The sequence below is a fragment of the Beta vulgaris genome, chromosome 4 (genome assembly GCF_026745355.1).
Source record: "Beta vulgaris subsp. vulgaris cultivar EL10 chromosome 4, EL10.2, whole genome shotgun sequence".
NCBI classification, from domain to species: domain Eukaryota; kingdom Viridiplantae; phylum Streptophyta; class Magnoliopsida; order Caryophyllales; family Amaranthaceae; genus Beta; species Beta vulgaris.
Window position 1 is genome coordinate 36,576,045 of NC_079205.1, and position 21,612 is coordinate 36,597,656.

General features: G+C 35.7%; 3 protein-coding genes across 3 annotated transcripts; 2 read left to right on the top strand and 1 right to left on the bottom strand.

Moving 5' to 3' along the window:
• The first annotated feature begins 4,849 nt into the window (after positions 1-4,849).
• On the top strand, positions 4,850-10,495 carry LOC104907426 (protein SIEVE ELEMENT OCCLUSION B). The gene is made up of 7 exons (XM_010696359.4): positions 4,850-7,145; positions 7,250-7,339; positions 7,557-8,005; positions 8,087-8,196; positions 8,311-8,456; positions 8,530-9,003; positions 9,612-10,495. Exons 1-7 carry the CDS (start codon positions 6,831-6,833, stop codon positions 10,305-10,307), a joined length of 2,280 nt encoding a protein of 759 aa, XP_010694661.2. The 5' UTR covers positions 4,850-6,830; the 3' UTR covers positions 10,308-10,495.
• A 1,789-nt stretch (positions 10,496-12,284) lies between these two features.
• On the bottom strand, positions 12,285-16,908 carry LOC104907425 (glycerol-3-phosphate dehydrogenase [NAD(+)]). Its single transcript, XM_010696356.4, has 11 exons — positions 16,546-16,908; positions 16,338-16,414; positions 15,728-15,800; positions 14,371-14,588; positions 14,170-14,277; positions 13,815-13,878; positions 13,680-13,717; positions 13,342-13,462; positions 13,205-13,259; positions 13,077-13,125; positions 12,285-12,847 (listed from the first exon to the last, which is right to left on the bottom strand). The coding sequence occupies exons 1-11, from the start codon at positions 16,790-16,792 to the stop codon at positions 12,677-12,679; spliced, it is 1,221 nt and encodes a 406-aa protein (XP_010694658.2). The 5' UTR covers positions 16,793-16,908; the 3' UTR covers positions 12,285-12,676.
• Positions 16,909-20,575: 3,667 nt separating this feature from the next.
• LOC130591125 (uncharacterized) lies at positions 20,576-21,612 on the top strand. Its single transcript, XM_057394047.1, has 2 exons — positions 20,576-21,219; positions 21,357-21,612. The coding sequence occupies exons 1-2, from the start codon at positions 20,576-20,578 to the stop codon at positions 21,610-21,612; spliced, it is 900 nt and encodes a 299-aa protein (XP_057250030.1).

The following is a 21,612-nucleotide window of genomic DNA, read 5'->3' on the forward strand; positions in this document are numbered from 1 at the left end:
AACTATTGACGAAGCAGATCCTCAGGTTGCAGAGGTCCTCCAGATCCTGGAAACTTCCATCCCGCCCATCAAGTTTCCTCCTATGTTAAATGAGTATGAATCTAACGTACACCAGGTTAGCCCTTCTGTATCAGACTTAGCCCTTGCTCGTGAACTGTCAGAGGCGGACAAATTATTTTTTGACGCTTTAGGTCCACACAAAGAGATGTCTATCTCCTCTGACTCTTCGAAGAGACGCAGAATTGACGATGAGGCTGACTCACCATCATCTAAGCAAATAAAGAAAAAATGATGCAGAAAAAATGATACACAACTCGTGTAAGTTTTTTTTGGGTTACCTTAACAAGGCCAATTATGCGTAGGCCTTACAGGGTTACTATTTTACTGTCTCTCTGTACTAGAGCTCTCAAATTAGATCTAGGTACTACTAATATGTTAATGAATCATGTACTAGAACCCTATACTAAACTATCTTATGTCTATCTTGTTGCAATAGAGAAAGATGTCGAGTTCTGCAAAATATGGGAAAGATTAACTACTTATGTTCACAAATGTTTAACCCTTGTTTTTTTCGTTTTATATGTCAATCAATCCCTTCTTTCAAGTACTATATTTTGGCAAAGTCATTTCTTTATGTTGCCTTACATTGTTATGCGAGGTGGCTAAACTCAATTTATCTTTTGATCATCAATGAGCATGCTAGCAGTATAATTATATTTACCACCCATAACGTACTCTTGAAGTTATGGGCCTCCCCTTCTGGTCCGATTCATGTTTCGTATATACACGATATACTTTGTTTATGGTTATGGAAATTATATATATAGTCATAATTGCAAGTATGTAATGCTAGCAGGACCAAGGATGCTGCAAAAGCTTCAATTGGCAACAATTTTACAAATTAAATGGGCTAATAAGTTATCATGCAGTTCTGGACAGTTAAATTGCCACATTTTATGTCCAGGAAAGGTTAGAGAATGGTGTTTAATCTTTGGATGAAATGCGGATGAAATGCTTATCTTTGGGACTGATTTAGAAGCAAACCATTAAGGAATTTCTCTCTTCAAGTTTCTCCAAGAAATATATGGGAAAAGCGGATGGTATTCTTACATTAGAATAAGGAGAGAGAATGTGTCACTTTCTTTAACACAATCTTATTATCTTAAGGAGGTGACAAACAATTTTAATGAATCAAATAGTTCTCCATGTGCTACTCCGATGAAACCAAACATTAATTCGGTTTGGAATAGTGGTAATTCAATTTCTCAATTTCATTATGCTAGTTTTATTGGATGTTTGATGTATGCTATGACTAGTACTCAGCCAGATATATCATTCGCGGTGGGCAAGTTAAGTAGGTATACTAGTAATCCTAGTATATACGGAGCTAGCATTGGCAAGCCTTAAGGCGAGTATTGAGATATTTGAATAAAACTATTCATTTTAGTTTGACATTCAAATGAGATTCTTCGGTTTTAGAAGATTACTTGGATACTAGTTGGATAACCCAATAAGTAAGAATACCCATCTACTAGTGGTTGGGTGTTTCTTCTTGGAGGAGGTGTCATATCTTGGACATCTAAGAAACAAACATGTATTATCGATTCAACTATGACATCATAATTCATAGCATTAGCCTCTGCCTGTAAAGAAGCGGAGTGACTAAGAAATTTGATGAGTGAAGTGGATATATTGCCTAAACCCACGTAACCTATTCCTATTCATCATAATAATGCTTCAACTATTTCAAAATCTTATAACCAAGTGTATACTGACAAGTCTCGACACATTGGTGTAAGGAAAAGTTATATGCGTGAGATGATTCATGATGGAGTCGTTACCATTGATGTTGTACGGTCTAATGTGAACTTAGCAGATCCGTTCAATAAACCATTGCTAGTGAAATGGTGTGCAAAACTTCGAAAGGGATGGGGATAAAGCCCGTGCGTAAGTCACAAGTGGAGAAAACTCAATTCACATCTTGTACAACGCAAGATCTTGAATTTAATTAGGATCAAACTTGATTTGTGACTTCTAGAATTCAAAGATATACATCCCAAGGTGATTGCTTACTTCGAAAATTTTGAGGATGATTTTATATCCTAATTAACCTTTGATTAGTTGCTCAAATTGTAGATCTTGTTGATTAAGGTTTATTTATATGAGTAAGAAGTTTGGCCGCTTCACCAAGTTCGGGGTTTAGCTTGGAAAACTCATGAAGCGGATAAGAACTTAAGGCCTTTAAAGGAGTTGTTTTTATATGTGTGTTTGTGTAAGCTTGTGTGTGTAGCATCTTCAACAATTCGTTTGGTTGAGTGATTCAATGCTTAGCCAATCACTTCAATTGAAAGCTTGTAAACAATGTTATATTAAGTGAAAATTTAATATTTAAGACATTTTCATTTATGCACAAGTTTAGTTATTTTTTCTTGTTTGCAAGTGTATGTACAACATAGCATTTATACTATTAATGGAGGAGGATGGAACATTTACAGTTAAATGTGTATGTAAGGTGTGTATTTATGTGTATTATTTATTTGTTATACTTAGGAGTTGTGGAGTTGAAGTATAACATGATTCTAGAGGTTGTTTGAGAGTAAGGGAAAAACTCGTGTTGCACCTCACGAAGTACTTTGCACCTCGCGAAAAGTCCTAGTCTGCAAATTTAGAAATGCAACAAAGCAAAGTTCTTGGACAGAACTAGGTTGCACCTCGCGACTTGGGTAGCACATCGCGACGAGCCGTCACTGGCCGTGGCATTAGTCTGCGAACCTGTTTTTAGATGCGGTTTTCTTTCTCTCTGTGACGGTTCAAGCTAAACAATGCATGTTTTGGGCACGTAATCTCTTATTTTCCTAATATATATATGGAGACTATACACATTAGGAAAGATTAGAATAATTCTTATATTTGCTTTGCTAAGTTATTCTAGATTTCCCTCTCCATTGTTCTTGAGAAATACAACCTTCAAACACATTTTAGTGAATAAAATTTGTCATCAACCAAACTTTATTGATTTCTTCTACGTATCTCACAAGGGTTCACCGTGAACTTGTTGATCATAGTGGGTCAGTAAGATTCTTGTAGGAAAGCGTATCTTTACGTGCTTGGAAGTTTCATCCGGTTTTTCGCAAAATTGATACACATATATGACACATCTAAATCTCCTTGGAGGTGTGCTACTTTTTATGTTATAAATCAAACAAAAAAGAAAAAAGGAGTTGCTAGATTAGTAATTAGTTATAAGCCTCTTAAGAAAGTCTTATAATGGATAAGGTACACAATCTCTAATAAAAAAAAGATTTATTAAGTCGTCTTTATAATACAAAAATCTTCTCAAAGTTTGACATGAAAAGTGAATTTTGGCAACTTCAAATAGAGGAAAATGACAGACATAAGATTGCCTTTAAATTTGCTTTTGGACGGTATGAATGGAATGTAATGTTTTTTGGCTTAAAAAATGCTCCATTTGAATTTCAAAATGTTATGAATAATATTTTTGATCCTTATTCTCAACGTATAATAGTCTATATTGATGATATTCTAATATTTTCAGATACCTTAGATCAACATGTCAAGTACCTTAGTACTTTCTCATATGTTATTAAAAATAATGGTTTAATTGTCTCATTTTCCTAAGATTAAACTATTTCAAAGTAAAATACAATTTTTATTAGGACATAATATTTCCCAAAGTACTATAAAACTTATTGATAGAGCCATTGAATGTACTGACAAATTTCCACAAGAAATTGAAGACAAAAATCGACTACAAAAATTTCTAGAATGCCTTAATTACATTTCAGATTTTTTCCCTAATTTAAGACAATATTGTTCGTGTCTTTAGAAAATATTACGGAAGAATCCTCCCGCATGATCAACTAAACATACACCAATCTTTCTTCACTTCTTCCCCTTATTTTGCATCAAATGGATCAAAGAATACTCCAAAAAATTTGAAAGTGATATTGCATAATCTTTTATCCAAAATACAATGTAACAATTAAATAAAGGAAAGGTGTACATTTTTAGGCATTACTAGGAGATTGTTTGGTTAACATTATTTAACATAGGAAGTTAGAAATCCTAGGAATTGAAATTGTTTTGTGTTGTTTGGTTGACAAATTCATGGGAAGTAGAAATTCCTAGGAAGTTCCACTTACCTCAAAATGGAGAAAGTTACTTACCTAGGGGGACCTAGGTAAGTGGAAATTCCTATGGGAATTTTCATTTCCCTTGAATCATCAAACAACATCTAGTAATTCTTAGGAAATACAATTACATGGGAAGATAATATTCCAAGGAATTTGCACTTCCTACATTCAATCAAACTAGATCTAGTTATCCTTATTCTTTTATTAGTTTTCAGTGGCAATTTAGTCACCTTATTAATTACTCCATCTGTCCCATTTTAATTGCTACATTTGATTTATTACAGTTTACGCGATGCAACTTCAAACACCAATATCTTGAGTTATATATATGAAAAAAATTATAAAAATTATATATTTGGAAAATACAAATTGGGACGAATCAAAAAAGATCCAACATGACTATGTTTTTTCTTATATATATGGAGTAAAAAATAGTCAAAGTTATAACGTGAACAGTGTATACAGTCAAATTATAGCAATTAAATTAAGACGGAGAGAGTACATAATAGACAACTTTAAACAGTAGCCGTCAAAATCACACGATATGACATCAGACTTCTTGCTTTCCTGTTTCTAGAATAGGGGTGAAAGCAAGGGAATGAAAAACAAAAAGAGAGATACAAATTTAGGGAAGCAAGGAAAATAGAGAATCAAGCAAAGAAAAGATACTAAGCTACGGTTGTAGCAGAGTGGCAGAGTGGCAGAGCAGCTTCCAATATACTGTTTTCCAGTTAAGTGTATCATCTTATCAAATACCCCTTTCTTTAGTTTACTCATTTTGCGAAAACTATCAAGAAATAACAAAAATATGAGAGAGAAATTGAAAATATAAAGAGAAATCAAAAAATAACATACAGAAACTAATAAATATTTAAACTATAAAAAAATGCATGACATAAACAGAAAAAGAAGAGAATATGAATAGCACATATTACCAATAATAGAAAAAAACAACAATATATAAGTAGATTAAAAAGAGAGATAAAAAAAAAAGTTTGAATTTAAAAAAGAAATGGAGAGAATACTCCATAGTCCATCCAATCCTATTTATTTACCCCATTGAACCACGCTATTATAAAAGTATGCCCGGTAAAGCTCAGAATCAGAGTAAATCAAATAGATTGATATCTGTCCATTGATACCATGAAAGTTGCAAAATAGTGTCCTCACTCATGAGTTATGAGTTTAATGATAGATACCCTAAAGACCCCCCACATATAGATATCAACACTTTCTTTGAGTTTTCGCTACTTTATTGAATTTTTGGTCTGGTGGAGACATAGAGTTCATAATATACATACAGATATTTGAGGGACCAATGAAAGTGGAGAATATTTATAGTACACCTGGTACACCCAAAACCATTTTCTCCAAATGAGCAAAATGAACGAGTGAGCAAATGAGCAAATATTTCTACTCATTTAAGAAAATGAACAAACACTTTTATTACAAAATGAGCAAAATAAGCAAATGAGTAAATGAGCAAAATGCCCATATGAGCAAATTTGGTGTCAAATGAACACCTGAAGTTCTAATTTATTACAAAAATACCCCGGGTGTACCATGCTCATGGTACACCCGGGTGTACCATGAGTGAACTCATGAAAGTGCGTAAAGGAGGGGGAGACGGAGACGGAGGAGTAATGAAAGATACATTATTAGATAGTTTGCCTTGACATTTTATCTTTCTATAACAGTTCAAAAAATGTAACCACGAAAATCTAGTTGTTAAGAATTATTCTGAGGTTGTATAGAAACGAATACGATTAGTTGGTAATATGGGAAAACATTCTTCCTAAAGTAAAGGGCACGGACATGGCAAAAAGTATAATAAAATAATATATAAATATGTTTATGATATTTTAAGAAAATATACTAAAGACATTTATTTTCCTCTGAATTCAAATTTCAATAGTAATATTGATGTTTATGAACATGAACTGATATTGATCGCTTCATTTTCTCTTTTTTTTTATCACTCACTTCTACAATTTTGATTAAGAAAATTTGTTTTAGGTAAGTATGCGAGCTATAAAAGATTTAATTATGGTATTAACCGTATTCTACAAGTTTGTTGGGCCTTTGAAGAATTAAAATATGATATATAATTTGGAGTGTCGAACACCTATTAATATGTGTCTAATACATGTTATTGTCAGACGAGCAGCAGGTGTCAGGTGATAGTCTAGTGGTATTGACATCACCTTCGATTCCAAGATTTTGATTCTAGATATCTTGAAATCGAGCCTCACCCCTTACAAGAAGGGATCCCCTCCCCCTCCCCCTCCCCCTCCCTCCTTGTAAAGGACTTCCTCATACATCAAAAAACATTTTATTATGTGAATTGTAAAGTTCCTCAATTGAATTTAATTATAATTTTGTTGTACTTCAATTAAGGTGATTTGTTGGTGTTATTGTGTTAATACCTTAATTGGGGAGGAAAAGTTAAAAAGCAATTGGGGAGTAGGGGACCAATTTAAGGGCTAAGGCTTCCATTTAGCAACTTAAGAATATTTTTCTAACTAAACTTCAATGGAAGCAAGGAAGTTGATTCACATTGCTTTATTCCTCAAATGCTATAAAATACCAATGAAAACCAAAGTGAAAGACACAAACCATTCTCATTATTTCACTATTAAACCAACCAAACAAATATAGCAAGCTTTGATACATAATATGGCAAACACCCCTAATCCAATGATATCCAAACTATTAGCTCCCCTACAACCTAAGCTTGCAAAACCATCATGGGAATCTGAAAACAGCAACAGCAACAGCAACATGTTGCCATCTGATCATTTTGGCAAGCCAATATTATTGAGGGGTCCTGAACGAGGCGGCATCTTCTTGACATCTGATGATAATGCCCTCGCTAAGCAGATTGAGCAACTGCATAAACCTGATGCTCGTTATGTTAATGTTAGGCCTCTTTTCCATCTTGTCGAGGAAATCATCCACCGTGGTTCACCAAATGTTGAAGGCCCTTCACTGGTATTGTGCTGTTTTTTCACGTAATCTTTCTATGTTATCCCACTCGACCTTGCATGTTTAGTCATAGACAATGTTACTGAAACTCTGTTCTAATCTTTGTATAGGGTCAGAGGGAGGCAGAAGGAAGACTTACCCTTAATGGTCTCGAAGAAGTTCCGGAACTGCCACTAATTGTTGAACGGATATCCTCTGAGGTAATCATCAGCTCTGCAGTGGCTTCTCTCTGAACTACTAAATTACTAAAAAAGCGTATAGGATGTTTATTATCATTTCTTAAAGTTTAATTACATTTAGTCAAAACACATTAATTATTGATAAATCGTTCAAGCCTGTGTTATCTGCTATTTTCTAAGATTTACTTGTTAATACTGGCAAAGTTTACTGTTGGTAATACTACTAAAACCGGTGCAGATGACATGCAAGTTACTGAGTGGTAATGATGCACACAATGTCACCCTCTCAGTGTTGAATATGTTGCCACATTTTTCATGGGAAGCCAAGGTTGTACTCACATTTGCAGCGTTCGCTTTGACTTATGGAGATTTCTGGCTCCTTGTCCAAATTTACTCTACAAATCCCCTCGCAAAATCGATGGCACTCATGAAGCGATTGCCTGCGATGGTGGAGCATACGGGAGCCTTCAAAAACAGATTTGAAGCCACTAATAATCTTATAAGGGCCATGCTTGAAGCAACTAGGTGCATTATTGAGTTTGGAGAGTTACCCACGATGTATGTCACAGATGAAGATCCTGAAGTTAAGGATGCAATGTGTCATTTCCCTATCGCTGTTTATTGGATCATCAGAAGTGCTGTTGCTGCTGCAACCCAGATTACCACCATGTCAAGCAGGGGAGTCGAGTAAGTTCAATGTCTGTATATTATACTTGTGACAAATATAGAGCCTAGTGCTTTTAAGCAAGAGTTCATTTTTCTTTTCAGAAACATGTCAGCCACAGCTGAATCATGGGAGCTCTCGAACTGGGCTCACAAGCTTAAAACTATCAGTGATCATCTTAGGACCACGTTATCAAACTTGTATGAACTCATAGGTCAGAGAGCAAGCTCCCCGCTTACCTGTCTTCCATCCAACATTCAATTTTATAAAATGGAATGATGATGATCATTCTGTAAATACTGATGAAGGACATTATTTTCTGGTGCAGCGGAGAAGAAGCAGCTTGATGCTTATAATATGATCAAGAAAATCATCTACCATACAATGCATATTGACAACATGAAAGTCCTGAAGACTCTGATCTACGCTAATGATGATGTACCTCCACTATATGATGGTCCTGTCAAGCGAAGGGTTTGTGCTCGAATTCTGAGTTCTTAATATATGTCATTTTGTCATAGAATTGTTATATCGTACTGTTTTTCAGGTTCACCTGGATGTGTTGAGGAGGAAAAATGTGTTGTTACTCATATCAGGCCTCGATATCACTCATGAAGAGCTCTACATTCTTGAGCAAAGCTACACCGAATCAAAGATACAAGCATACGAGATTGTATGGATCCCAATCAAAGACCCTTCAGTCCAATGGACAGATTCCATGGAAGTTCAACTGGAGACCTTGAAGGCTTCAATGCCTTGGTACTCTGTCCATCATCCTTCAATCATCGATCATGCAGTCCTGAAGTTTCTAAGAGATGATTGGCACTTTAGAGGTAAACCTATGCTCGTGGTGATGGATCCTCAGGGAAGAGTTCTGAGCCCAAATGCTATCCACATGATGTGGATCTGGCAAAGCCATGCTTTTCCATTCACAAGCTTAAGGGAGGAAGCTCTCTGGGAGCAAGAAACATGGAGACTCGAGCTTCTTGTTAACGGCATTGATCAAAAAATCCTAGACTGGGTAATATATACCTTCACTATTTAGCCTAAGAAAGTTTCTAGCTTATACTACTCCAAAATAACTGTTTGTGTCTTCCTACTTGGGTACTATAGGTTTTTCTTTCTTTCAGTAGTTGAAACTTTATGCAACTTTTACTCTTTTAGGCCTTACTCAGTCCAACTTCAAAGAAAATAATAGATTAAAAATCAAATTTAATCAGTAAATTCATTTATAATTTAAAAATATAAGTTTTGTTAGTAAAAATTAGATTTAATCAGTAATCATCAGTATACAACATAAGAGAAAATCACGTAAGAATCAAACATATTAATAAACAAAAATCAGTTTCACGATGCAAATATTAGAGCTCTTCAGTAAAAAATAAGTTTTAAAGAATGATAGTTAGTTTTATCCGTAAATATCAAGTGATCTGAACATGGCTTGGAAATTCTATCTCAACCTATCTTTTTGTTATAGTAAGATTGCATAGTTGAACATCCCCAAAATGTAAAGTAGGTTCTTCATGTTCTTGTTATAATTCACTGATTCACATGTTTTATCACTTTATGTTAGTATCACTGGCATCTTATATCAACACTAGGCTAAAGAAACATTTTTTCTACAACCAGATCAGAGAAGAAAAGTACATTTTCTTGTATGGAGGTGATGACCTCGAATGGATTCGAAAGTTCACAAATGAGGCACGTGCTGTAGCACGAGCTCTGCGAGTGCCAATCGAAATGGTTTATGTAGGCAGGAGCCACAACAAGGAGTTGGTGCGTAAAGTTTGTGCAGCTATTATAGTTGAACAATTGAGCCATTGTTGGCAGGACCCAACCATGGTCTGGTATTTCTGGACAAGAATTGAGAGCATGATCTTCTCGAAGTTCCAACTGGAGAAAGTCCACGACCATGGTGATATCATATTGCAAGAGATCCAAAGGCTTCATAGCCATGACAAATCTCATGGTGGATGGGCAATACTAGCCAAAGGATCAACGATTGTGGTCCATGGTCAGGGAAAGCTTGCCCTGACGACCCTTCAGGAGATGGAGATATGGAAGGAGCATGCTCTACGAGACGGATTTGAAACAGGATACGGAAGTCATTACAGAGAGCTTCACATGAGAGAATATCCATGTCACAGAATTGAGTTCCCCTCTAATGTGAGAATTCCAAATAGTATGCTTTGCCCTGAGTGCCGCCGCCACATGCATAGGTACAACTCTTTCATCTGCTGTCATGAAGATTTTATGACTGATGCTGCTGCTGAGATTTCACCTGCTCTGGCTGCTGCTGCTATTGCTGATCAATTTGAGGCTTAATTCACAGTTCTACATACAGTTATTTGCTTTTCTGTTTCTCATTTCACCATGACCATTAGTAGAATAATAACCATATAAGGACGAGGTACTACATCTGCCGAATGTGTTGTGGTATCTTGTTGCAAGTTGGTTCAATCTTGTAGTTCCTTTTTCTTCTATCATGATAAGATGTCTACGGTTTCTATGTCCTTCAGTCTTTTTTTTGTTTGTCATTTTGACTTTTGTAGTGTTCGATAAATGGCTCCTGGGTAGCTTTTTTTATGTCGTGAAACAACTAAAAATGTTTCAGCAGCTAAAAAACTTTTTAGCCAAAAGTAAAAGTTTTTAGGGAGTGTTTGGTTCATATGATTTTGGTATAAGGTATGGGTTTAGAATGAGCAAAAGTCATACCTAGTGTTTGTTTAATAATTTGATAGATTTGAAACCCATACCTCAAACCCATAAGGTATGGGGTTTAAAAACCAACGGAGTGGTGGGTTTGCCTCATACCAATACCTCTAGGTATTAAATAGAAGAAAACATTTCATTCCTAAATAAAACCAAACACATGGTATTAGGTATCAAGTTCCAAACCTATACCACCATGATTTCATTCCTTATTCTAAACTCATACCACTATATAAACCAGACATCCCCTTACTAGCTTTTTTCTATTAGTTGCTAGCTTTTGTTTTCATTTTGCCTTACACAACCAACACCAACCGTCAATTTTAACAAAAAGGTTTACACATATTCAAAAGTCAAACAACCAGCATAAACAATCATTACAAATAGCTAATCAAACCAGGCAAGTAAATTAGCTAATCCCCGATTGCCAAACATCCTTTTAATATTCGACCTTGACCCTTCTCATTATTGTTATATTAAAAAGGTTACAAGAGCCTTTCAGGAAAAAAAAAGAAAAAAAGAAAAAAAAGGTTACAAGAGCACAGTTAATGATGAATCATTAAATCTTAAGGTAAAAGTTTTGGTGAATATAATAGGACGATGGATGAGTTCAAAACTAAGAAACATAGCACTCATCTTTATTTGTGACTTCTTATTTTAAGTATTCCCTTCGTATTCAATTACTTCACCCGTTTTCTGATTTGGCCAATATCAATATACTTCACCTATTACCTTATTTGAAAAGGGTCTACATAGTAAAATAATGTTATCTATTTAGTGGCCCTCACAAATATTTCTTTCCTAAAGATATAAAGGAATATAGCATCACAAAAAAAAATCCAATCATATGCAACTAGGAGTGCTAATCGAGCGAGTCGATCGCGAGTTGGTGTCTGCTCAACTCGACTCGAAAATCGACCGACTCGTGCTCGACTCGACTCGAAACTCGTCGAGCACAAAATTTCCTAGCTCGACTCGTGCTCGATAAGAATTATTGATGTTCGACTCGACTAGAGTACTCGAATCAAGCTCGTTAAGCTCGACTCGACTTGGGCTCATTATGCTCAACCCAACACAAACCCATCAAGCTCAACCCAAACTCTCAAGTGTCATCCTTCCCTTTGATAAAGAAAAGAAGCTTTGGTTTTTAGTTTTCAACTAATGTGGGACTTTTGTTTAAGCCACCATCTTTTTATAAAGTTAAATAGGTTTTCATTTTTTGTCTCTATACCAATGTAGGATGAGTTTTTATGCATTGTCCCCCCTCCCCCAACCCCAAACTTATTTACCTTACTTTCTTTTTAAGTATATTTTTTTCATTCTCATTTCAACAATTTATATGAAAAAAATTTTAACGAGTTGTTCACGAGCTTATCACTATGTCTTACAATGTGGGATAAGATTTTTTATGCATTGTTAAGGTCTCGAGTCGATCACGAACTCGAGTTGAGCGTCGGTCGAGTATTGACCGAGTCGATCACGAGCGGCTCGCGGGATACTCAACTCGATTAGCACCCCTCTATGCAACCCACACCAAACACACTCCTTAAACTTTTGACAAGACCTAGTGGGTAAAGTAATCTAAAACTGAAAAAAATCGGTTGCTACAAATAAGAAATAACATAGTGATACAGATACTGGCAATAGCATATATATGCTCATGCTCATGAATGAAAAGTTTCTCGATTCTATGGCAAATCCATTGCATCTTTCCAAGGTTTTCATGCTCTGACCTATAGAGAAATTCAAACAGGGTGAAGATACCGATTACAGATTACACAACACACTACATCAGCTACCTCCAATGCTTTTATAAATCTATAGCAGAATTGAGACCACATATAAGTGTCGCCCCCTAAGTCAAGTCTTTTTAATAGTGTGTTTGCCCTTGCACAACAGTCCCTAAAACTGTCCTGAATTCGTGCATGGAGAGCATCAGCAAAATTATCTGTTAGATTATTTTCTCAACTGGTAGGTTTCTCTTAAAGAGAACTTGGATGCACTCCTGCCTTTTGAAAGTCATTATAGTGCACTATGGCCGACGGCAGTTTGCTACCAACACAAATCTCATAAATTGTTCTGAAAAGAGGGAACGCGTCAAACCAACTGTTGCTTTTTAAGACCTCATATACCTCTTTGGCCGTCAAGATACCCTTCAAAATGAAAAAAGAAAGCGGCTGCTTTAGATGGCATAAACATCAGCTACTGTATGACATAATCATATGGCATATTGCCAGTTCAAAGACTAAAAACAACTCTGTCTACCATTGTCTGTTGAATATAGATTTATATTTAATGGTGTTTCATGTGGAACCAATTGATATAAAGAAGATATTATAGAGAAGCATAAAAAAACAACAATTCATCCCTTTTAGCATCTACCTGTAGTTTCTGGCCCTGCAACATCTCAGCTTCTAGCTCCTCAAAGGGTCTAACATGATTAACAATAGATTAATTACTGCCTAAAAACATTCAGGGAAAAACAAAAGAAGTTTTTACAAATCATATACCTCTTTCCTCCATTGATTACAAAAGCCTCTGCAACTTTCCTGTTTCTTCCTCCAACTGTAATGGGAAAACCACTACGTATAGAAATGGACAAGAAATAGAAACACAAAAAATAAAGGAACATGAAACGTGGTCTTACAACAAGTAGCGATAAGATCAGCCACCCCACAACTCTCAAAGAAAGTGTCGTCTCTGATAGATGGGAACAGTCGCTTGGAGAAGGCCCTCATTTCATTCAAACCAATTCTCATGATTGCTGCCTGATATATATATATATATATAATTTTTTATATTAGTCATGTTGTATAACCTTACACCCTCTTGCAGCCACATGTTCATTTTAAGTTACAGAAACCAACATCAAGAATGGTGGAGAGTGGAGACAAAACATTCTTAAATACTGTAATAAATTTCAGGCGTCCTCTTTGATTTTGAAATACATAAAGAGACTATGACGTAGATACAAAAACTACTTACTTTTGTGTTACTCCCCATACCCAAGCCATCCACAAATCCTATATATAGAGCACACACATCCATTATGATCTGTATTAGAATTGTTTACTTCAATTTGTCGTTGAGGAAGGAGAAATGACAAAAAGAATGAGAAACCTGCAGCTATGGCGACTACATTTTTCAGTGTACCACATAATTCAACTCCTTCAACATCCTCAACCTGTTTCCATAGAACAATTATATGTTAGAAGATTACATGTTGTCCTACCTTTCATAAGAAGAATTGGCAGAAAGTGAGAAGAGAAACTATCAATGTTGTGAAAGAAGCTGGATAGGCAATAGCAGAGCATTCAAAGCTCCAATGTATGTTACTAACTGGTGTTACATGATTCACATAAGAATTTCTAGGAAGTGTCTCAATTGCACAGATAGAACGAATTATGACATGCTCCATTCACACAATATAGTCATTAAAAAGCAATTCCTGAAGAATATGAATATACATACTTACAGCTGTGACAGAAAAATAAGGTGTAGCAAATAGCCGAGCCCACCTCTCTGCGACATCCCTATTGTCTTTATAACCTATAGTTGCCTCGCTAAACTTCTCCTCAGCAATCTACAAAAGAAAGATCAATCTTTTTATTACCAGGGGTCAGATACCTCTATGCAAACAAATAGTATGGCAAGTCAAAGAAACTCGTTTGACCACCTCATCAGCAATATTTGCACCCATCAAAACACAACAATTAACTCCAAGATGCTTAGAGATTATAGAGGAAATCGTAGATGGACCGTCCACTTTGACCTCCATGCCTTTGATCAATGAAATAGCCTCGATGTCTCCTTTTAATTTTCCAACAAGTCTCTTACAAACACCCTCAAGAAATTGATGTGGTGTCACAAATACCAGCATGTTTGCGTCTCTCACTGCACATACATCCGTTTTGGGCATTAGCCAAATGCAGATATGTTGAAAATACCCAGCTTATCAGTAGGAAAAGTAATGACCCCACTCTACTCATTATATTTTTTATTGAATCTAAAGACATCAGTTTATTTCATAATTATCTATAATTTCATTTGTGTCACAAGGTTGAAAAAGTAGCCCATAATTTATAGCTTGAGATGCTTCTTTAGAGGATGCCATCATATTTTGATGCTTGTTAAAGAACATACTACCATTCATTGTCAAGTTGCTAGGTACGATAATACTTTTTACATCAAAGTGGCAAAACAACAGTAAGAGAGTATGAAATATCAAGACTTAAGAATTACTCTGTGAAAGAGGAAAATGGACGTACTTATTCTGAAAGTCCTCAATACACAACATACCTAACTGGAATGTGAAGCAAAAAAATTCAATATATCAAACCTACCAAAAATTCTTCATTAAGAAAACGTTCTATTGGGAGGAAAACAAGTTCCAAGACAAGTGGTTGTACGATTTTCCTTTTTTGGTTAGTAATTATGGAAGATTATCATTCTGATAGTTCTCTCAAGTAAGAAATTTCCTTTAAAAACAAAGGTATGCCACATAATCCTCCCTATTCCTTACATCCTCTTTCTCTCCTCCTATCATCCCTTTCTCTCCATCCCATTTTTCGTTTTTTCTACAACTTTTCTTGCAGGGAACCAAACAAAAGAAAACTTAATAGGGAGTTGTGTTCTCCCCTCGAATAAAAATTTCAAGCAACATCATAACCCGTTCAAAAACATTATCATCAAACCAAACATAGCCCAAGTTGTTACAAGCGACAACCATTCCGAAAGTTAGATGTTTGAGCCTATCACAATATCTTATACTTCTTCCATTCCACTATTGATGCAACATCACCCGTTAGTAAGTTGCTTAAGAACGCCATGTGAGGAGTAAAGAAATAGAAATAGATTGAAGATGGGACCCTTATAGAAATAAATAAAAGATGGGACCCATGTGGAAGGGGAGAGAGATAGAGAAAAAAAAAATTACCATATAAATGATTGCAATTAATGTGAAACTCCAAATAAGGAAGCTTTGCAATTAATATAGAATGGGGAGGAAGAATACAACATCTAAGACACCATACCTGCATGATGAAGGTCTGGCTCAGCAATCACATTTTTACCAAGCTGTGTACCAGGGAGGTACTTTACATTAACCTGTTTGAATACCAAAGATAAAATACTTTTAGATAAAAGCCAACATTTATCAATACAATAGAATGCTAACCTGACTTCACAAAAACAAACAAATCCATTTACAAGTATTCCTAAAATTTCAAAGATTCATCCTTTAAAAAATCCAAACTACGTCGCATGAAATTATCAATAACAGAAAGTTTGATCATAGACAGAAATGTTCACTATCAATTACAATATGTTCATGATCTGGGACCTTATGTTCATGCAACATTAACACTAACTCTATTCCATGTTGATTGGAACATGTAGAGTTTTACGATTTTCAAATCACTCACCATTATCTAATTACTTAAAAAGTATAAAAATTTACATTTTGAAAGAACTATATATTGAGACGAATCTAATAACAACCCCCATGAGTATATGATTCCTTGCACATAAATCACAATAAGTCTTCATAGAGTGTATGAATAGTGTTAAAAGTCCAAAGGATTGCAGTTACATGGAACAGGGGAAAGTATAAATAAAATGATTTCACCTTAGGGTTCACCTTACATTGGTTCGATTAATAACTTCTGACAATTTCTCTCCACTTGGTAATGTTTCATCAAATACCCACATCTTAACTTCATCTGAATTACATCATAAACGTGCAAAATTAACATGGGTTTTCTAAAGATTCTACATTATTACTTCATTAATAATTGTAAGTTGCAGGAAAAAAAAAAGAAACAAAAGAAAATAAGATTTCATCGAATGTTACCATGAAAGATGTTGTGTTTGAGGGTGTTAGATGCAATAAGCTTGGCCGCAACGCTACCCCAATTGCCGCTGCCAACAATTGCAACTTTGTATTTCTCCGCAACTTCAGCGTTCATGGATGTGGGATTTAAGGAGAAATTAGAAAGAGAAATTTGAGTGGAAGATCTAAGATGGGTTGTGAATGTGTTGAAGGAGTTGGTGTTTCCAGAGGAGAATTGATTTTGTGAAAAATTGTGCAGATTTTGCATGCTTCTGTGAATAAGTTACTTTTCTTTTTTAATCTTTGGAGTTCCAATAAATCGTAAAATGTAAGTGGGAAAGTGCTTATATGACTATTAAATTATTTCCTTTTTTGGAATAATATAATGTGGAGGTTTCTCAGAAAAGAAATAAATAGGTGATATAGTTTTCTTGTGTTTCTATATTTGGCAAAGACTGCCATGTATAGTACATGGGATACGTGATGAGGATTCAGCAGGAATAAATTGCTAGGAATTGTAACAAACTTTTATTCTACTGATAATACTGTGATCAATGCATTGGTGTAAATCTATGTCTATATATTTTTATTTTTTAAAAAAAAAGGAAAGAGAGAATTAGGATGGATCCCAGGATTTAGGCCACCCTAAAGCATCCTTGCGGATGATTATAGCGAAAGATAAATCAGGAACATCAAACCAGTAAGTGATAGTAGCCGAAGAATGACCCCGATGCGCCATCCAGTCTGCTGCCGCATTGGCTTCCCGAAAAACATGAAAAATTTGTACATCCATAAAATGACCCAACTCATGATTTGTATCTAAAATAGAAGAATGGATCGTCCACGGAATCTACCAAATCTGCTTAATAGCATTAATAACTGCCAAATTGTCACCTTCCACAATAATTTTGTCAACCCCAAGGGACTTGGCCCCCCTAATACCTTCCCAGAGACCCTTAGCCTCAGCTTCCAAAATAGAAACCGAACTATCCAAAGCCCCAGCACCACACAACTTGACAACACCTTCCGAATCTCGAATAACAAAGCCAAACGCTGCTTGGCCACTGGCCAGCTTAGAACCATCAAAATTGACTTTAAAATAATCAATCGGAGGTGGGGACCAGGAAACCTGATTCCGAACCACCACCTTTGCCCTCCGACTAATAGGAGGCGAAAGCAAAGAGTCCACTCCCACAGCCACAGACCCTGAAACAGCAAATTTATACACAAAAGCTTTAACCATCGAACTAACCTTTACAGGAGAAAACGACTCTTGGCGAAAAATGACCCCATTACGCGCGTACCAGACAAACCACCAACCTATGACCATACATTCCACTTGAAACATTGGAAATAAAGATTTAAGACTTAATAAAAAATTGTTAAAAGAAACGCCATCCTCTATTTCAGGCGGAATAGGCCAATTCAGAGCCTGATGAAGTTTCCAAAAAACATCCTTTGTGAAAGGGCACTGAGAAAAGAGGTGATCTGTGTCCTCCGAGTGATGATTACAAAAAACACATTCCAAAGGTAAAAAAACATGACTTAACTCTAATCTTTTCTTCGTAGGGAGACCATTATGACATACTTTCCATAAGAAAAATTTAATTTTTTGGGGGGATATTCAACTTCCAAACCCAAACAAAGGGAGAAGAGACAGTTTGCTGATGGCTAATCCCTTGGAGTAGGGTCACCCCTGATTTAACTGAGTAATTGCCATCAGGGGCAAGCCCCCATACCCGCTTGTCAACACACACATTACTCGGAAGGTAGTAGTGCATAATTGAGATGGAAATCTCAATTGGTACATACTGCCTAATCAACGACACATTCCACTGACCGTCCTGACTAATAAAATGGCTAACTTTTAAGTCCTCCGACCCCCTAGGAATACTGCACTTTTCTGCTAAAGCAGTACTAAAAATCCAATTATCAAACCAAAAGGAAATAAGCTCACCATTACCCACAATCCACCGTAAACCCTTTTTAAAGGCACTACGTAAACTCATTAATCTCCTCCATTGCCATGAAACATTAGCTTTAACTTTATAAGTGAATAGATCATTTTCCTTGAGATATTTCCGTTTAACTAGCTGAACCCAAAGGTTATCCGGAGACTCCAAAATCTTCCATAGTAATTTAAACTGGAGCGCATTATTAGTAGTCTTAGCTTTCCGAAGCCCTAATCCACCAAATTTTTTTGGACTACAAATCTTGTCCTACCCTATTAGGTTAGGGGATTTAGCATCACTTGGTTTATTCCAAAAAAAAATTCGGTAGCACTTGTCAAGGGAGGACAGGATAGCGGGAGGCAGAGAAAAGCTTTGCATTTGGTAATTAGCTTTTGTGGCTAGATTGGATTGGACTAGGATAGTTCGTCCTGCTTGCGAAGGCGAATTAGCTTTCCACCTGGTTAACTGAGATGAAACTTTTTCTTGCAAATCAGCAAAAGTAGGAGTTAAGGATATAGTTAGGGACTAACCTTTTAACTTTTTCACCATTTAGGTACTCCCTATTTTTTTTTCACCTTTTAGGTACTCAATCCATATTCCTGAGAATTTAACCATAGTTTAACCATAGTAGTGGGCCTTAACTTATGAATTGAAAAAAATTTCCATAATATTTTTTTTTACGCCAAAAGCCAAAATACATATGAGTAATTTTAACCCAAAAAAAATTAACTTGGCAAAACACTTCCACAAGTTCAACTTTTCATATTTCTCTCTGTTCTTCAAAACACTCTTCTGGGCAAATTATCAATCACTTGCGATTGAGAAGGAATTTAAAGGTTAATTATCTACCCAATAATTCAAGGTAAGATATTATATCACTCTTTTCTTTAATTTGTTTTCGCAATTTTCTGCAAATTAGAGAATTTTATGGGTTGAGGTGTTGAAAGCTCAAAACGGATTACGTTAAATTTCATGATTTTCTTTCCAAATTGATCCTATGTTGGTTGCTTATTGCGATGCCGTGTCTTTCTAATTGTTTTCTCAACTGGTTAATTAGAAGTTTATACAGTGTATTTTTGGGTGAATTAGGCAAAAGCTTTTGTCTGTTGATCATGAAATTCTATTGTTGAATTAATGATTAATAATATGCATGTGATGGGAAATATTAATATGTTAGAAAGACAATTGGTTTTTTCAAGTTGAAGCATTAGTTTGATTGACTGGAATTTCGTAAAAATGGTGCTGCATTCTCAAGTTAATTAGGACTCCAGTCAATCAAACTAGTTTTTCTAACATATTCCACAACAAGTCTTTGTAATATTGTTCATCACATGCATATTAGGACTCCTGCTTGTTTATTATGTTTTTTTTCAATGACAATCAAACTCCATTCAATCAAACTAAATCAATGTGAATTAGGACTCCTGCTTGTTTATTATGTTTTTCTTTTCTTTGTTAGGTATGGATATCTCACCTTGTATTGTACTTCACCATGGTGGAAAGTGGATAAATAATCCAAACTTAACATATATGGGTGGTGAAATAAAGTTGTTCAATGACTTGCCAGTGGATATTGATGTGAATTACCTTAAGAGCATAGTAAACTCTTTGGGTTATAGTAATGTGATCAAGCTTCACTATTGTGATCCCTTAAAGGATATTGAGACTGGTATCAGATTTTTAGATTATGATAATACCACATTCACTACGTTTCGGAGTTTTTTGTTAAATTATAAAATAGTTGATGTTTGGACAGAACATTTTGATGGTGATAAACATGATTATGATGATGACACTGAAGGTAATGGTCAATTAGGGGTGATTGTCACTTCAACTTTGGTGACTCTCAGGTTGATGGGATACTTGGGAAAGTCAGATTGATCGTAGTAAAGAAAGTGACAACAACATTGAAGATGAACATGTCATATTAGATGAACAAGTTGTTAATTTGAATGATGACATAGATTTTGACGAAGAAGGTACTGATAATGAGGATGAAGAAGTGCAAGATGCTAGGAGCAAGATCAAAGCTGATAAAAAGAAAGAGCTCCAGTATTAAGAGAGGTGGAGTCATTGGATAGGTTAAGGCTCGGAGTGCCATGAATTCTATAAATGAGGACAGTGATTACGAGGATGATTCTGATCTCAATAGTCCATGTAATTCAGACAATGAGGATAATGAGTGTGGTTTCATCCTCCCTCCTCCCACACGTGCCAAGAAAAAGGGTAAAAAGCAAACATCCAGTTCATTGTTGGTAGGAAAATCTGAACATAATTTTTTCTTCCATTTAGGCCAAGAATTTGAGGATGTAATTGAGTTCAGAAATGCAATTACTACATATTGTGTGACTAATGGCAGAGATGTAAAATTTTCTAGAAATGATGAGAAGAGAGTACACGGGAAATGTAAGGCCGAAGGATGTCCTTGGAGAATATGGGCTTCGGTGGACAAAGGCAAAACAACATTTACAGTGAAGACTCTTGTGCCAACACATAATTGTGGAAGGATTCCAATTGTTAAAAAAATCAGGGCTTCTTGGATTGCAACGACATACCATTCTAAGTTTAAGGTAAATCCATACATGAAGTGTCAAGAAATAGTTGACACTATATGGTCCGAATATGGTGTGAAAACATCATTATGGTTGGCGTTAAAAGCAAGAAGGAAAGCTCAAAATTTGATACTTGGAGAGTACAAGGAGCAATATTCTTTGTTGTACAGATATGCACAAGAGATAAAAAGGTCAATCCTGAAAACACAATTAAGTTCAAGCTTAATAACAATGTATTTCAAAGACTTTACATATGTTTTGCTGCCATTAAAAGGGCTTCTTAGCCGGGTGTAGACCTTTCTTTGGAATTGATGGGTGCTTCCTAAAGGGTCCTTATGGTGGACAACTACTTGTGGCTTGGGAAGGGATGGAATAACCAAATGTTCCCCATTGCATGGGCATGTGTAGAAGTTGAAGACACGGAGAGTTGGAGTTGGTTTCTTGAGCTTCTTGCTAATGATTTAGGGACTATAGATGGGAGTGGTTACACTATCATGTCAGATAGCAAAAAGGTCTACTCAAAGCTATCTCCATTGTATGGCCTAAAGCAGAGACTAGATGTTGCGCTAGACATGTATATGTAA

What these genes read in the sequence shown, in the direction of transcription:
- LOC104907426 (XM_010696359.4), top strand. Translation starts at nt 6,831, where the DNA reads ATGGCAAACACCCCTAATCCAATGATATCCAAACTATTAGCTCCCCTA. An exon ending in ATGTCAAGCAGGGGAGTCGA is followed by an intron (nt 8,006 to 8,086) that starts GTAAGTTCAATG and finishes TTTTCTTTTCAG; the next exon opens with AAACATGTCAGCCACAGCTG. An exon ending in AAACTTGTATGAACTCATAG is followed by an intron (nt 8,197 to 8,310) that starts GTCAGAGAGCAA and finishes TTTCTGGTGCAG; the next exon opens with CGGAGAAGAAGCAGCTTGAT.
- LOC104907425 (XM_010696356.4), bottom strand. Translation starts at nt 16,792, where the DNA reads ATGCAAAATCTGCACAATTTTTCACAAAATCAATTCTCCTCTGGAAAC. An exon ending in GTGCAAATATTGCTGATGAG is followed by an intron (nt 14,278 to 14,370) that starts GTGGTCAAACGA and finishes TTTCTTTTGTAG; the next exon opens with ATTGCTGAGGAGAAGTTTAG. An exon ending in GTAATCAATGGAGGAAAGAG is followed by an intron (nt 13,126 to 13,204) that starts GTATATGATTTG and finishes TAATCATGTTAG; the next exon opens with ACCCTTTGAGGAGCTAGAAG.
- LOC130591125 (XM_057394047.1), top strand. Translation starts at nt 20,576, where the DNA reads ATGAATTCTATAAATGAGGACAGTGATTACGAGGATGATTCTGATCTC. An exon ending in TATGCACAAGAGATAAAAAG is followed by an intron (nt 21,220 to 21,356) that starts GTCAATCCTGAA and finishes TGCTTCCTAAAG; the next exon opens with GGTCCTTATGGTGGACAACT.